The 17,228-nt window shown below is 41.4% G+C and overlaps 1 protein-coding gene across 3 annotated transcripts in view; it reads right to left on the reverse strand.

Moving 5' to 3' along the window:
• PHKA1 (phosphorylase kinase regulatory subunit alpha 1) overlaps nucleotides 1–15,268 on the reverse strand; it is a 139,129-nt gene extending 123,861 nt beyond the window's left edge. For 2 of the 3 annotated variants that reach the window (XM_003280877.3, XM_003280875.3), the window contains exons 1-3: nucleotides 14,757–15,134; nucleotides 13,750–13,908; nucleotides 6,536–6,583 (exon numbers count right to left, since the gene is read on the reverse strand). In XM_003280877.3, the coding sequence (XP_003280925.2) occupies nucleotides 6,536–6,583; nucleotides 13,750–13,908; nucleotides 14,757–14,834 (285 nt within the window). In that variant the 5' untranslated portion in view covers nucleotides 14,835–15,134. Of the gene's footprint in view, nucleotides 1–6,535; nucleotides 6,584–13,749; nucleotides 13,909–14,756 lie in introns of all 3 variants that reach the window. The other variant, XM_003280876.3, reaches the window with a different exon arrangement.
• Between the last annotated feature and the right edge of the window lie 1,960 nt (nucleotides 15,269–17,228).

Below are 17,228 nucleotides of genomic sequence, written 5' to 3' on the forward strand. Positions count from 1 at the left end.
TATATTGTAAAAAAACATTCTTGCTAAAAAATAAAAGATGAACAAGTTTTGTCTAATTCAAAGCTTATTTAAAGGTTATGTATAAAACAAGGTAAAAACAATCAGGAAACAAAAGGAGATGTAAAGAAAGTTATAAGAATAAAGAGGCCAGGCACAGTGGCTCATGCCTATAATCCCAGCACTTTGGGAGGTCGAGGCAGGTGGATCAGGGGGTCAAGAGATCGAGACCATCTTAGTCAACATGGTGAAACTTTGTCTCTACTAAAAATACAAAAAAAAATTAGCTGGGTGTGGTGGCGTGCACCTGTAGTCCCAGCTACTCAGGAGGCTGAGGCAGGAGAATTGCTTGAACCCAGGAGGTGGAGGTTGCAGTGAGCCGAGATCGCGCCACTGCGCTCTAGCCTGGCCACAGAGCAAGACTCCATCTCAAAAAAAAAAAAAAAAAAAAAAAAAAAAAGAGGGATGTTCAGGACAAACCAGAAAGTCCAAATATTATTATTAAGTTTTGGTTTTGCTTAGGAAAAAAACTGAGATTAACAAAAAAAATTTTTTTAAACTAAGGTTATTACATCCATGTATCTTCCCTATATGTGCTTTTAAAGTCCTTGTGACATTGAGTTAGAGGGCTTTAACTCCTGGGTCTAAAAAGGGCATCAAGTCCTGCTAAATCTTAAACACTAACAGCAACTAAAGCCTCATCTTCGGTGGAGCTTGCAGTGAGCCGAGATTGCGCCACTGCACTCCAGCCTGGGCGACAGAGCGAGACTCCGTCTCGAAAAAAATAAAAAATAAAAAATAAAATAAATAAAGCCTCATCTTCAGGCCCCATAGAAGATGCCAATCAAAATAAAGTGCATTCCTGAAATACAGGGCAAAAAACAATTAAAGCTATTTGATTCCTCACGAGCCAGGAACTATCATGGAAGAAGAGAGTGCATAGATTGTAAAGGCCAATTTTTAAAGATAAAATAAGTTCAGTTTCTCTATAAATTAATCATTAGTGTCAAAGGCACACTGATGCAAAACCAGTATATGGACCCCTGTGTCAGATTAACAAGTTTTTCTTAAAGCATTAACCAACTCCTCCAACTCCTTAATAAAGGTTATAAAAGCCTTGTGGAAGTTATATTTTATAATCAAGGTTAAACTTTATAGATTGTTTACAAAATTTTGAAAAACAAATATAATTGGCTTCATGCTGTTTTCATTAGGGCTTCTTGTTTAGGAAATTAAGTCTCTTCTCTCAAAGAATTAAGGTTTTCACTTTTTTTGAAGTCCTTGAATTATCACTTTGGTTAAACAATGACCTGTAATACTATTTTGCAATATCAAGCATTTTAAACTTTTATATTTGACAAATTTTCCAAAATCAAATTATAAATTATGTCTTTTTCTAACCTAATTAATCCTTTAAGACATTAGGTTCCCTGAAGTCCAAAAATGTCATAATTTGGCTTATTTGGTATAAAAATTATATAGGAAGCATTGTCAAATATGAAATGTTGTTTGGTTTTCTTTGGGCTGTATTTGTATAAATGTTATTGGTATGTGTTCCAAAATTATGAGAAACTCCTGAAATTCTGATATAACTTGGTGTACATTACCAGTAATATTCCTAATTGTTATGTTAAAATTATTGTGTGCCACAGAGGTAACAAATTTCTTTGTCAATTGTGCCTTTTGATTATGGCTGCCTTAAAACTTTTTTTTCATCCATGGACAATTGTTGTCTTGTTTTGGTCCTTTTTAGAAGATGGTTTTATAATCAGCTATAAAATTCCAATAGGTGCTCTTAAATGCAGGTTTCTGATAACTTTTGAAGACTGTGACATCAGAATAGAGGAAAAACTTCCAGGACTCATGGAGAGCTAAAATGTTCATGAGTATCAAGCAGAACAAGAAATAACTGCATGGTAGGCCAGGCGCGGTGGCTCACACCTGTAATCCCAGCACTTTGGGAGGCGGAGGCGGGCGGATCACAAGGTCAGGAGATCGAGACCATCCTGGCTAACACAGTGAAACCCCATCTCTACTAAAAATACACAAAATTAGCCGGGTGAGGTGGCAGGAACCTGTAGTCCCAGCTACTCGGGAGGCTGAGGCAGGAGAAAGGCATGAACCCGGGAGGCGGAGCTTGCAGTGAGCCGAGATCGCGCCACTGCACTCCAGCCTGGGCGACAACGTGACTCCGTCTCAAAAAAAAAAAAAGAAATAACTGCATGGACTGAACTAATTTTTTTGACTTTTTGCTTAAAATGTTTGCTGATCCTTTGTTTTGTTTTTCAGATTGACAGCTTTTAACAATTTAGTATACTGCCATAAACAAGATTTGGAGCATATTTGTTTCTCTCTACCTGATTTTCTCCAGAATTTGGAAACTATTTATGAGTATTCTTAACTTATGGCAATACAGTTATTTGCATAAGTCAATAAGAATCTGTTTTCATTTGTAACAGGACACAGTTGGAGAAACTGGTAATTTTACCAAGGCTTTGACTGGAATGGTGTGCTTTCCTTTAAAGAATCAAACTTAACTTGTGAAGCCAGTAAAGCCCTTGGAAAAACTGGCCTCATATTTCATGTACACAGGCCACGTATAGGGTTTCTGACCCTTGGTAAGTAAAGAATGTCACTTTCCGACAGGCACAGAAGCCTCAGGTTTATCTTGGAACCTCAAGAGGAGGAGAAATTCAAACAACTCATAGATATTTGATGGCATAAATTCATGGCTGGGCTCGGCTTTCAAGAAGTCTTATCTAATGGCTTGGCGTGGTGGCTCATGCCTATAACCACAGCATTTTGGGAGGCTGAGGCAGGTGGATCATGAGGTCAGGAGTTCGAGACCAGCCTGGCCAACATGGTGAAACACCGTCTCTACTAAAAATACAAAAATTAGCCGGGTGCGGTGGTGGGCGCCTGTAATCTCAGCTCCTCGGGAGGCTGAGGCAGGAGAATCACTTGAACCCAGGAGGTGGAGGTTGCAGTGAGCTGAGATCGTGCCACTGCACTCTAGCCTGGGTGACAGAGCAAGACTCCATCTCAAGAAAAAAAATCTTATCTGAGATTCCTCCTATGGAACAAAATTCCATCAAAGCCCATTTAAAAGCCTATGTAAAAAATAATTATTCTTGCTGCACTGTATACAAATAATTAGGCCAAGTATAATAAGCAAACCAGTCCTACCATGATTTGTCTTTAGTAAAAGGGGAAACTGGAGAAAAAATTATATTTCAAAACGATAGGACACCCATTGTTAGATTCTAGTCTTGCCTAATTTTTGTTTCAATTTTTATTAGTTTCTACAGTTTGGATGGAATTCTAATTTTTTTGGCTACAAGTCTTCAAAATAATGTTTTCAACTTTTTTTCCTTCCTTTTTTTCCCTCATTTTTCCTAATTTGGAGTCACTGAAAACTCAGCTGTGCTTTCTTAAAACCCTGGGAACTGAAGCCAGACAACTCAAACTTCAGAAAAAAATAACAGCAATTGGCCAGCACGGTGGGTTATGCCTGTAATCCCAGCACTTTGGGAGGCCGAGGCTGGCAGATCACTTGAGGTCAGGAGTTTGAGACCAGCCTGACTAACATGGTGAAACCCCTTATCTACTAAAAACATACAAAAATTAGCCGAGTGTGGTGGCACACATCTGTAATCCCAGCTACTCAGGAGGCTAAGGCAGGAGGATCACTTGAACCCGGGAGGCGGAGGTTGCAGTGAGCCGAGATCACACCACTGCACTCCAGCCTGGGTGACAGAAAGAGGCTTCGTCTCAAAAAACAACAGTAACCTATTTACATTCATAAGCCACTTTCATACCTGCCTAATAATGTATGGACTTCAGAGTAATAGGGCCTATACTGATTTTTCCAGGATTGTTCTTTTGTTTGTTATTGTTTTTTCTCCCTTACCTCCCCCATTTTCTCTTCACAGGATATGAGACTTCACAACCTGCTAAAAATGAGCTTCTGGGACCTACCCATCTAGAAATAAACTGTCCTGCTCATGAGAGATCAGGTGAAACCTGAGATCAGAGATTCATTTTCTTGTAAAATGCTTTCTCCAAAAGATTTGAAAAACCAAAGGTGGGGGGATGTGAAAGGAAAATAACTTGGGCCCCTATAAGCTGGGAACTGCTCAGGGAAAATCCGCCTCCCATTCTATTCAAAGTCATCCCTCTGCTCACAGAGATAGATGCATATTCTGATTGCCTCCTTTGGAAAGACTTATCAGAAACTCAAGAGAATGCAACCATCTGTCTCTTACCTACCTGTGACCTGGAAGCCCATAGTGGAGGGAGGCCTTGCTTTCAGTTGTCTCACCCTTTCTGGATGGAACTAATATACTATGCTTCTTACATATATTGATTGATGTCTCATGTCTCCCTAAAATGTATAAAACCAAGTTGTGCCCCAATCACCCTGGGCACATGTCTTCAGGACCTCCTGAGGCTGTGTCATGGGTGCGTCCCCAAACTTGGCAAAATAAACTTTCTAAATTAACTGAGATCTATCTCAGATTTCCTGGGTTCAAAACAGAAAGCTGAAACTAGAAGCTAGAAGGGAAATATTGTGCAAAGGACAACTGAAAGACTTAGTTCCTGAAATTTAAATTTGATAATTAATGCCTCTGATGTATGACAGTAACCGTTATACCTTAAATTTGGTTCCTGAAATTACTGACCTTAAACCTATTTGGTAAGGTAGAAAGTTCAAATATTGGCCAGGCAAGGTGGCTCATGCCTATAATCCTGGCATTTTAGGTGGCCAAGGTGGGAGGATCACTTGAGCCCAGGAGTTTGAGACCAGCCTGGGCAACATAGTGAGATTCTGTCCCTATAAAAAAATTTTTTTAGTTAGCAAGGCATGGTAGTGTACACCTGTAGTCCCAGTGATGCGGCAGGCTGAGGCGGGGGGATCACTTGAGCCCAGAGGCCAAGGCTGCAGTGAGTGAGCTATGATCATATCACTGCACTCCAGCCTGAGCGACAAAGTGAGACCCCTATCTAAAAAAAAAACAAAAGTGCAAATATCTAAAATACAAAATAAAGTAGCAAAGACTTTCTATCTATCATATATTTCTATGTACTACTTTCTATCTACTATATATTTCCTTCTACTATAGACTTCTGTGCCTGTAGGCAGTCACTTTAGCAATCTGGGCCTCAATTTCTTCTTCTAATAAAACATAATCTTGATCTTCAGAAAAGCCAGGTAAGATTCAGTGTGGGCAAAATGCTTTAAGATCTCCTAGGATAAAACAATTTTTTAAAGTAAAAACACTTTTGTATGCAAAAAATATCACAAACAAGCCTCAAAAATAAATGATAGACTACTAAAAAATTCACAATGCATATGACAAAGGACTAATGTCTATAATGTACAATAACTTTTCAACAGGCAAGAAAGAGAACCTAGATGATAGGCAAAGGACGTGGCAGACAATTCATCCATGAGGAAATGCAAATTTTCAATCTACACATAAAAGGATGCTCAACTTCACTGGAGGTCAGGAAAATGCAAATTACTGCAAGGAGATGCAAATTACTGCAAGGAGATGCAAATTCAAGGTTTCTTATCTCCAATCTTAAAATCTAAAACACTTTGAAAAGGTTTTTCCCCTAAGTTTTGCATTAAAATTCATTTGTTGGCAACACTAGATTCAAATTAAGTCTTTATTTATTCCACTTAGTATGAAATTGCATGTTTCCCTACAGAGATATTAATGTTTTTGATTATAGAGTACTGTTCTAGACCCGCAGAAGGCATAAGGTAATAAATGGTGTATATATACCATACACCATATAATTAAAGGTTGGCAGGAGTATGCACTGTACTTCCTTTTTAAAACCTGAAAAACTTTAAATTCTAAAGTTGATGGCCCCAAGGGTTTCAAATGAGGGTTTTGTGTGTGTGTGTGTGTGGGTGCGTGTGTGAGTGTTTTGTTTACTTGTTTTTTAGACTGGGTTTCACTCTGCCACCCAGGCTGGAGTGCAGTGGCACCATCTTGGCTCACTGCAGCCTTGACCTCCCAGGCTCAAGTGATCCTCCCACTTCACCCCCGCTATCCCCAAGTAACTCGGACTACAGAAGCACACAATCATGCGCGGCTAATTTTTATATTTTTTATAGAGACAACACTTCACCATGTTGCCCAGGCTGGTCTCGAACTTCTGGACTCAAGCAATCCATCCGCCCTGGCCTGGGATTACAGGGATGAGCCACCAGTGCCTGGTCAAATGAGGGTTTTTCGACCTGTATCATCTTTTTACCCTACATACACAATTGCATGTACAGTAATGATGAAACACATTGAAAATCATTTGTAGAGGGTCAAAAAAGACTGGAAAGAAACATTCCAGTGGTAATTACATTGTGAGATTATGGGTGACATTATCCCTCTCCAATTTTCCAAATTTTCTAAAATTAGTGTGTACTATTTGTGAAACTGAAAGAAAATATAAGCTATAAACATTCCCTAAGGGGTAGAGATATTATTACAATGTGCTTTTATTAGAGAGGGTGTTACCAATACCATACCTGTCTGATCATGCAGTGCAGTAGTCCTCTCATCAGCTTCACTACACTCTGCAGAAATAAATGGAAGCAAGACAGTTATAAACATCCCTAGATACAGGAACACTTACTCAGCAACTGCAGATGGTACATGACCTTTTGAGAACAAGTAACCCTATCCTGTGTTCCTATTTACATGACATTTACTTTACTGGTATACAGAAGAGCAGATTACAGCCAAAAGTGGAATCAAAAGCTACGCTTTATGATTCCTTCAAGCCAAAAAAATCATCCAAGCTTCAACTGGTTTATGTAAAAATAAGCCAACCATCCTATCAGAGGACATTCCACCTGGAGAAAGGGGCAAGTCAGCTCAAAAATCCTAAGGCTCTGAGGATATTCTAAAATACATCCTATGGCCTAGAAAGACTTCACTACAACATTGCTTTCATTTTTTCTAAACTAGCCAAGACTTATCTTCAAGAGTCCACAGAAATATTTATCTGGACATGTCCCCTAAAGAATAAAGTGAATTTTAATTACGAATAAGTATAAAGGGGATCTGTTCATTTGACTCAACCCGTTTTCCTTGAAAGAAAGTCACAAATTCTTAAGTTTCAGGTCATCGCTATTCCTCTTATTGGGGCTTGACAATTTAAAGTAGTTTGTTTTCCAATCATAACATCTCAAAATTCTGATCACCAACTATACTACATGACACTAAAGGGCCCATCAATCGTGGCATGGGTAGAAATGTGTTTTGGAAGAACATAGCACCGAACAGCTTCTCTATTTCTCCAAAAAGCTTTCTGTTTCACAGTCCAAAAGAAATCCAACCAGGTTACTCCAGGGTATGCTGGCTCAGAGGTAACTTCAGGACACCTCTGAAAACTAATCTACTTGGAAGCCACATGATTCTGTTATTTCTTCAAAACATATTCAAATGGGACTACAAGCAATAGTCATGATAAGGATAAGTACCTATTAAGTTCCAACTCTTTATGAAGCCTTTTATTGAGGGAAAAATAAGAATAAAAATGGTTTCCGTGGGAGAGTCCCCTTTCTTAAGTCATTTCTGTCTATAAATGGTCCCCTCCCCTTACAGATCAAAAGAAGAAATTTTAAAAAGAGAGAAAGAATAGGCAGTGCATGATCTTGTCACATTTTAAAGCCTGAAACATTTATTATAAAGCAAGGAAACTTATTGTAACCCCTACAAGAAGACATCTATATGACTTTGATGATAATGAAAGAGTCCATCTCTTTAATATACCCTGTTATGGAAAGTATTTAATACAACCTCTTCTGTAGGGAAACTTTATTCAATTCTGATACATGTCACCACATACTCAAAGGTTTCTACCATATTCTGTCTTTTTTAAAAGTCAATGAATTAGAATGGGAAGCAGAGGGAGGGGCTTGAATAGTCTTGTCTTTATATCAATGGCCTAAAGGAACTCATTTTAAAAAAACATATTAAGGGCCTCTAGTCGACCAATATAGAACTCAGCATTTATACTATTCTGTAAGAATCCTGGGCTCATGTCATTGGCTTCTTCACTATTTTACTGCCTTAGTCACCTTTTCTCTTGCAAATCCATCAACTCCCTTTACCATCCAGCCCCGCTACTCCCATCTAAATTTTCTTTAAACAGCAAACCTGGGGAATCAAGGACTCAGTGGAGGATCTCAATTAGTGGCCATTATCAGCCATTTCTATCCTCAAGTTCTAAATTCCAAGGCAAGATAAAATTAGTGGGAAGCATGGGGAGGTAGGAATGATGGGAGGTATCTGTACTTTGTGTTCCCCAAACTAACTGTTTTCTGATCCAGGTGTGCTAGATGGCATTAATTATACATGTACATTCATACACCAGGGCTTCTACCCCATACCAAGTGACTCTCCCTCTTGCCTATTCTTTTTGAGGACATAAATCAATATATATCTGTGAACTGACTTTATAAGACTATATAACTACACAACCATATCTGTGTACCTCTTTCTTTCTACCCCCAGGAATATGTGCAATCAGATATTTATTGAAACTCTATCAGGTTTTGTAGAACATAAAGAAAAGGGAAATGGGACAGATATGTTTTAAAAACTAAGTACAGCATAGTCTACCCAGCATTTCCTAATTATCCTTTACAACCCAACTCCTCTCTGAAGTCTTCCTCGCCTTGTCCCAGAGTTTAGACATTCCCACCTCTGTGTGTTCCCACAGAGCTTAGTAGTTATCTCAAATATATAAATCAGTACCTATAGTACCTATCTTAATGTACTGTAACTACTTGCTTATATATCTGTCTCCCCCACCAGACAATGAACTCCCTGAGAAAAAGGGGCAGAGGCCAGGTTCAGAAAAAGACCTTTAAGTCAATGGACGAAGGAAGTTGAATTAAAAAACAAACTTATTTCTGCAAGTAACTCTCAAATGGCTTATCAAAAAATCATGTGTGTGTGTGTGTGTGTGTGTGTGGAGGGGTGGGTATGCAAATATGACAAAGTGTTAACAACTAGCGAATTTAGATAGAGTATATGCAAATATGTTTATTTTACTATTCTTGCAACTTTCCTATAAGTTTGAAATTTTCCATAAAAAAAAGCTGAGGGTTACATATAAACATTTTGTCCCATTTTCTTTTTAACATCTATTATAGGGCCTGGCACATGATGATTACACAGTCTTTTAAATTTAAAAAAATGAAGATGTTGAATGACACAGATGATAAGCGATCTAGAAGTTCCAAGAAAGGAGTCCTGAGAAAGAAGTGATCACTGTACAAGTGAGTGGTCTGTGAGGAAGGACAGGGACCACAGAAAAAGTGGGATTGGTGGTAGGCTTTCAAAGGATATTAGTTTAGATTGAAAGGGAACAGGCATGTAGAAGAAGAAGCCCATAAAAATTTTTGCAGGTGGCAATGTCTATGGCTACAACGGAGGCAAAAATTCAAGGAATACTGATTCCGAAGTCGTAAGACCCAGGTTGCATTCATGGTACCATCAAATTCCAGCTTCATCTCTGGGCCTCAATCCCTTCACTTGGAAATTGAGGATAATAATACTTGATTCACAGGGTATTGTGAGAATAAAATACTGGTAATTATGGGGAAGTGTGTTGTACAATGGGAAGTATTTATACAAATGTTAGGTATTTTTATTAAGGGATTAGAGGATTAATAAAGACATCAGCCTGGCTGGAAATGGGGGTATAATGGAGGGCACCAGCGTGATATAATATTGAAAAAAAATAAGCTAGGACCAACCCATAGAGGGCCTTGTCTATCAATCCAAAATGTGTCGACTTTACTTGTGGAGAAATGAAGGCCACATTAAGATTGTCGAGGATGGAAATAACATAATTTAAGTGTGGTTTTCACAGAAGTGTTAGGAAATAAGGGCTTAGACTGAGGTTGAGGCAGAAGGGAAAAGAGGGGATAGTTTCAAGAGAAATTATATGAATCAACAGACTTTGGTGTGCATGCATCAAAAGGTAAGAGGGAGAAGTCAAAAATCATTCTAAGGTTAAGTAGCACACTTCAAGCACCGTTTTATAGAGTGCTAGTCCAAGAGATTCTGGAAAGGCTATAAAATTCACTCCCATCTTAGACAAAAAATGCACATTAGTACATCAAAGGCTCTGAGAAATTATGGAATAAAGACACCTGCTCTTTAACATAGTCCCAAACTTAGTTGGCTTAGTATTCCACAGAACATACTATGGGAAATACTCCAAGTAATATTGCCTGGATGGTTGGTAGAATGGAGACAGTAGTAACAGAAAAAGAGATTGTTGATGAGTTGCCATTGTTTTGTAGTTTGTCTTTAGTTGGAAAGGTGGGGTTTCAGACACATTGAGTTTGAGGAGCCACAGTATATGCAGATGAAACTGATGAGGTGACAAATGAAAACCTAGGTTTAAAATTGAAGTGAGGTCAGAGATGAAGACTCGAAAGTCATTCTCATAAAGGTAATAAAGTCATGAGAAAAAATGAACGACTACACAAAAAGAACAAAACTTAGCACACAGAACTGGAGTGAGGCCCAGAGATGAAGCTGAAATTTCATGGTACCATGAATGCAAAGAGATATCCCTATTTGTGTGCCTATATTTCTATGGGTATGAGACTGTATCTATATACCTTAGAGAAAGACATTTGTAAAAACATACATGTGCATAATTCTACTCTCAATCTAGGATGCAGTAGTTGCCTAAACCCTTGTCCTCTTTTCATCCAGAATTCTCTTCAATTCTCTGACATTATTTCTCAGAAAGAAACCAAGGTAAGAATCAGAAGGAAGGGTAGAAATAATTAACAATCAATGTTTTGGGAAAACCCACACAGTAATAGAAAGTTGCAGTAGGTGGGAATTTAATCTATGAATTTATTGGATTTAATCTATGTTCATATTTTGCCATAACTAGTCATTCTTCACACTGGCTATACATTAGAATCACCCAGGTAGTTTTTTAAAAAATATTGATGCTACTGAGCTCCACTTCCAGAGATTCATATTTAAATTGTTCTAAGCTGTGGTGTAGTAAGGGTATTTCTTAAAAGATTCCTGGCTGGGTATGGTGGCTCACACCTGTAATCCCAGCACTTTGGGAGGCCGAGGTGGGTGAAATCATTTGAGATCAGGAGTTCCAGACCAACCTGGCCAACATGGTGAAACCCCATCTCTACTAAAAATACAAAAAAATTAGCCGGGTGTGGTGGCGCACGCCTGTGATCCCAGCTACTGTGAGGCTGAGGCAGGAGAATCGCTTGAACCTGGGAGACAGAGATTGCAGTGAGCCAAGATCGTACCACGGCACTCCAACCTGGGCAATAGAGCAAGACTTAGTCTCAAAAAAAAAAAAAAAAAAAAAGCTTCCCAAAGTATAGTCAGAGTTGGGAACCACTCATCTAGATCAGGGACAAATCTGGCCCATTGCTATTTTTATGAATTAAGTTTTATTCAAACATAACTATACTCATTCTTTATATACAGGGGACCCCTGAACAACATAAGTTTGAATTGTGCAGGTCCACTTATATGTGGCTTTTTTCCAACCAGACGCAGATCAAAAATACAGGATTCAGGGATGAGAAACCCATGTATATGGAAGGCTGACTTTTCTTATAGATGGGTTCCACAGAGCTGACTGCAGAATTTGAGTATGCAGTGATTTGGTTATAAGCAGCCTGTACTGGAATCCATCCCGCACATATACTGAGGGATGACTGCATTGTCTCTGGCTGCACTTGCACCACAATCACAGAGCTGAGTAGTTGGATAGAGACCACATGTGACCTACAACCCTAATGACAAAAATAGTTCTGGCCTTTTACAGATATGATTTTCTGGTCCTTGATTAACACTGAATCAGGTTTGAGAAAAAAATTGAGACCTAATAATAAAAACCTGTTGCAATTAATAATGAAAGTTCATATAAATTTAAAAATTCCCACAAAATCTTTTCAAAAGATGTATCCCATTGCTATGTTTTGAAACATTCCTAATTACTATTAAGGTAGCATGAAAGGTATTTTTTTGGCTATGTGAAAAATTATTTAATGGAACATTAAAATTTTAGAATGGGCAACTGAATGTTTCCCTACTATTCCCCCTTCCTCTGTTAAATTCTTTATTACTGGGCCAAATAAGAAAAAGTGTTAACATTACAGGGAGATAACAGATTTCTTCTAATAGAATTGAAAAAATTGGTCAAATTGTACCAGACATGAAATTCCAATTCTACTGATATTAATTTCTAGTAAAAATAGCAACAAACAAAACACTGAGCTCAAACTAGAAAACATGGCGCAGGATGTAGGATTTGGGGGAGGGGAGTGGGCAGGATTACAGGTGAATTTTTTTAAACACTCCTCTATATTTTCCAAATTTCTACAATGGTATTATTTTTATAAAAGTCATAAAAGGCTGGGCGCAGTGGCTCATGCCTGTAATCCTAGTACTTTGGGAGGCCGAGGTGGGCAGATCACAAGGTCAGGAGATTGAGACCATCCTGGCTAACATGGTGAAACCCCATCTCTACTAAAAATACAAAAAATTAGCCAGGCGTAGTGGCACGCGCATGTAGTCCCAGCTACTCGGGAGGCTGAGGCAGGAGAATCGCTTGAACACAGGAGGTGGAGGTTGCAGTGAGCCGAGATCGTGCCACTGCACTCCAGCCTGGGGACAGAGTGAGACTCCATCTCAACAACAACAAAAAAAGTCATAAAAATAATGATCTTGTACTACCTGGTGTAGAGCAAAAACTTGAACAATTTTTTTTTTGGTGGACCTATGTATCTCTCAATAATGGCTTGAATGAACAACAAATGCCTGCTGTCGCTAAGGACAACACGGTGCAACCCCACATTATATTGATACTCGTAAAATAACCAAATATCAATATTCTGATTTATAGATGAAGACTGGAGCGCAGATTGTCTAAGTCTTGGAGAGACCACTGGAGAAAATTGCTGGTATAGAGAGAATTTTTCCCACTGATGGAAATGAATGCACATCCGTCTTATAACTGACAACAGAGTACTTCAACTCCCACCAGAGCCCAGAATATTGTTTTCTTAATATTATTTTCTTGGTCATTGAAGAGGATGCAGCTCCCTTTGTGTCTCAACAGTTCTATAAAGGATGCTTGTTTACTGAGGGGAAGTGCCTTAAAAGTTGGCTTAAAGGCATCTGCTGACTCAGACCTCATTTTGCCCAGGAGTTGGGGGAGGGAGGAAGCAACAGGCTCTGAAACAGTGGTCACAGCTATAAAACTCAACAAATAAAGTCTTTACTGTGTCTAGTCCAGAAGGTTGGCTGATTTATGTCATTTACCCTCATACAAATACCACAATTTTTAAAAATGAAATAAAATAGTAGATACATGCTCCCAAACATTTTCTCAATGAGAATAAATACAGTGGAGACTACAAGATACATTTACTTAGAGTCATGCATTTCAGGAAAGATCCCAGGATAGGATTTTCCACTGTAACAGAACAGACTGTTCCCTCTCCCTCAAATCAGCAAGTTTCAAGTTTCCACTGCAAGAATACCACTTCAGTACAATACAGGAAAGCTTTTGGAATATAATTTCAGAAAGATGATGAAAGAGGGAAAGGCAAAATACAGTTCTCTTAGCTTTTGGTGGGTTTCACTTCCTTCAGTCCCCACTCTGCCCCCAACCCCCAATCACACACAGCTCCAGATCTCTTTGTATTTTTATTTTGAGTACCTGCTCCAATTCATAGGCCTTTGCCTTATCCTCATCCCGGTCTGCATTCTTCCGATAGGCCAGGCCCAAACCCCACACAGCCAAGATGCTGTACACATTATCTCGGACCCAAGCATCTTTCTGATCATAGCTGGCTGGAAGCAAGCCAGTCACTGGATTCTGCAAGGTCAAGAAAAAGAGGGCAGGAATGTAACCATAGGTGTTAACATTAGGAAACAGAATCTTCCAAATGGGTTTTTTAGGGACTTTGGTCTTTCTTCTACTTCTCCACTCTTGAGTTTTATAACCTCCTCTTCTTCTGACCTATCGCAGGCAAATGCTATCTTCCCACCTTCCCAAGCTTTACTGAGCTATATTTGACACATTAAAAATTGTGTATATTTAGGGAGTACAACATGATGATTTATGTATTCATTGGGAAATTACCAAAATGACGTTTATTAACACATCTATCACCTCACAGTTACCTTTTTTTTGGTGTGGTGAGAATACTTAAGATCTACTCTCTTAGCAAATTTCAAGTATACAGCACAGTATGATTAACTACAGTCGCCATGCTGCTGTACATCAGATCCCCAGAACTTACTCATCTTATAACTGAAACTTTGTGCCCTTTGCAAATACTATCTTGAACAAGGGGTAAGCGGCGGCTGAAGCCTTTCGAGTATGAAATGTGGGTATTATTAAAGGCACAATTAAAGGTACTGTTAAGTACATTTATAATGAGTATTATTAAAAGAAAGTTTTAACTTTCTGGTTAGAATGAACTAGCGAACTAGCAATGAAAAACCAGCAGAAAGGAGCACAAAAAATATATAATTAACGGGGCGGGAGAACCTGCTACAGACGATACAGATACACACACACACGCGGAGTTCATGCAAGGTCTCCGTCACACACACACACACACACACACACGCACGCACGGAGTTCATCCAAGGTCTCCGTCCAAGCTATGACACGCTACATCCTCGCTCGGTGATTACGAGCGACACCCCTGCACTTACCTGATGGCACAGGATGGTCTGTTGCACCAGTCGAGCGTAGCCGTCCAGCCGGACCCCGGAGTTACTCCGGCTCCTCATGGCGACACGTTACTAATTGTCCTCTGAGAAATAGCCCGGTGCCACCGGAGCCTTCGGTCCCCAAGGAACAAGTATCCAACGCTGCTCCACCCTTGTGGTGGGAGACCTGAACACGAGGCCCCGCAGAGCCCTCCCACCGCTCAGGCCTGGCGCCGTGGGTTCCGCGTAGCTCTCAGGACTCCGGCGGCCCCCGGGGCCCACCACGCGCCAGCGCTAGCACCGGCCTCCCGCGGTCTAGAGCCCCGCCGCAGCGCCCCAGTCGCCGCTCCTGCCCCCTTAGTCCCGTCTGGCCTCCGCGTGTGGCTTCTGCATCCTCCCGTCAACCCCGGGAGACCGCCGCGGCCCACAGCCTCCCGCCCGGCCGCCGCCAACAGGTCCGCGACCGCTGCGCCGCCTCCACCTTGCGGGAGACGCGAGCGGGAGGCGGGGCGGGCGCGACTGGTTCTGGCAGCTGCGCGCTGCGACCCGGGGGCTCGCCCGCCCCGGGGCCGAGAATGTGTCACCGTAGGCAATGTGCTTTCCGAGGTTTATTTTCGAGACACCTCAGATCACTATTTCAGTTTTCCACACTTGCTGTGCACACAGGATGTTGGGGAGGCTCTTCTTTCTTCTACAGGACTAGTTTTATACAGGAACCTACAGTGAACTTCAAAACTGAAAGACACGCTTGTGTTCCAGGTCTAAAGACTTGGATTTCTGGGTGTTTATTGTATTTTAGATTTTGACTTTAAAAGCTCAGATTAAACGCCTCACTTCCAGCCAGACCTACCAAACAGGAACTCCCTAGGGTAGTTTACTCCTTAGTAACTGGCGAGTCTGCGGGCTTGGGAGGGAGGAGGCAGTGGTGCGCTCTGAGGAAGCCAGCGCCCCAGGCGGGGAACAGCTGGGAGCTGGCAGCCCCAGAAAGCGGCGTTGGCAGGACTCGAGCTGGAAGAGATCCTGTAACTGCTTTGGATGGCTCCCTCGTGCGCACGTAGGTCACAAGGCTGAGGCAACAAAGATTCAGCTGAAAATAAAGTGGAGAAGGAAGGCTGCATAAGAAGCTTGGAGGCTGGGCGCGGTGGCTCACTCCTGTAATCCCAGCACTTTGGGAAGCTGAGGAGGGCAGATCACCTTTAGTCAGGAGTCCGAGACCAGCCTGGCCAACATGGCGGAACCCCATCTCTACTAAAAACACAAAATTAGCCCGGCATGGTGGCGCGCGCCTGTAATCCCAGCTACTTGGGAGGCTGAGGCGGGAGAATCGCTTGAACCCAGGAGGCAGAGGTTGCAGTGAGCCAAGATCGTGCCACTGCACTCTAGCCCAGGCGACAGAGTAAGACTCCGTCTCAAAAAATAAAAATAAAAATAAAATAATAAAAGCAGCTTGCAATGGCCGGGTGCGGTGGCCCACGCCTGTAATCCCAGCACTTTGGGAGCCTGAGGCGGGCGGATCACTTGAGGTCAGGAGTTCGAGACCAGCTTGGCCAACATGGAGAAACCCCCCCTTCTCCCGCCGCCGATACAAATACAAAAATTAGGCTGGGTGCGGTGGCTCACGCCTGTAATCCCAGCACTTTTGGAGGCCGAGGCAGGCGGATCACTTGAGGTCAGGAGTTCGAGACCAGCCTGACCAACATGGAGAAACCCTGTCTCTACTAAAAATACAAAATTGACCGGGTGTGGTGGTGCATGCCTCTAATCCCAGCTACTCCGGAGGCTGAGGCAGGAGAATCGCTTGAACCTAGGAGGTGGAGGTTGCGGTGAGCCGAGATTGTGCCATTGCACTCCAGCCTGGGCAACAAGAGCAGAACTCTGTCTCCAAAAAAAAAAAACCAAGAAAAAAAACAAATACAAAAATTAGCCAAGCGTGGTGGCGCGCTCCTGTAGTCCCAGCTACTCGGGAGGCTGAGGCAGGATAATCGCTTGAACCCTGGAAGTGGAGGTTGCAGTGAGCCGAGATTGCGCCACTGCACTCCAGCCTGGGAGACAAGAGCGAAACTCCGTTTCAAAAAAAGAAAAAAAAAAAAGGCAGCAGCTTGCAGATAACGCTGCTTACTGGCTCCGTGGAATCAGTCTGTAACCCTTGGGGCGGCCCGGCCTGGACCCCAGTGCCTTTGCTCTGTTCATCTCCGGCTCCTCCCTTCATCCCCCACCTCTTGCTCTCTGCTTATTCAAACCTTGCAAACCTTTCAAGGCTCTGCTTAAGTACCACCTATTCCCTGAATCGCGGGATAAGAGAATTAGACCCATTGACTTCAAGTTCTAAGCCTTCCTTAGCCACCTCATCCAGGCCACGGTGACTTTGCATTTTCGTTTATCTTTTTATTTCTCTCCTCATCAGCTCCCTCCATTCCACCCCAAAACCTCCGCCCAATTTAGCATAGAGGTAGGCACCTAGGAGGTGACTAGTAA

Source organism: Nomascus leucogenys, chromosome X (genome assembly GCF_006542625.1).
Source record: "Nomascus leucogenys isolate Asia chromosome X, Asia_NLE_v1, whole genome shotgun sequence".
NCBI classification, from domain to species: Eukaryota; Metazoa; Chordata; class Mammalia; order Primates; family Hylobatidae; genus Nomascus; species Nomascus leucogenys.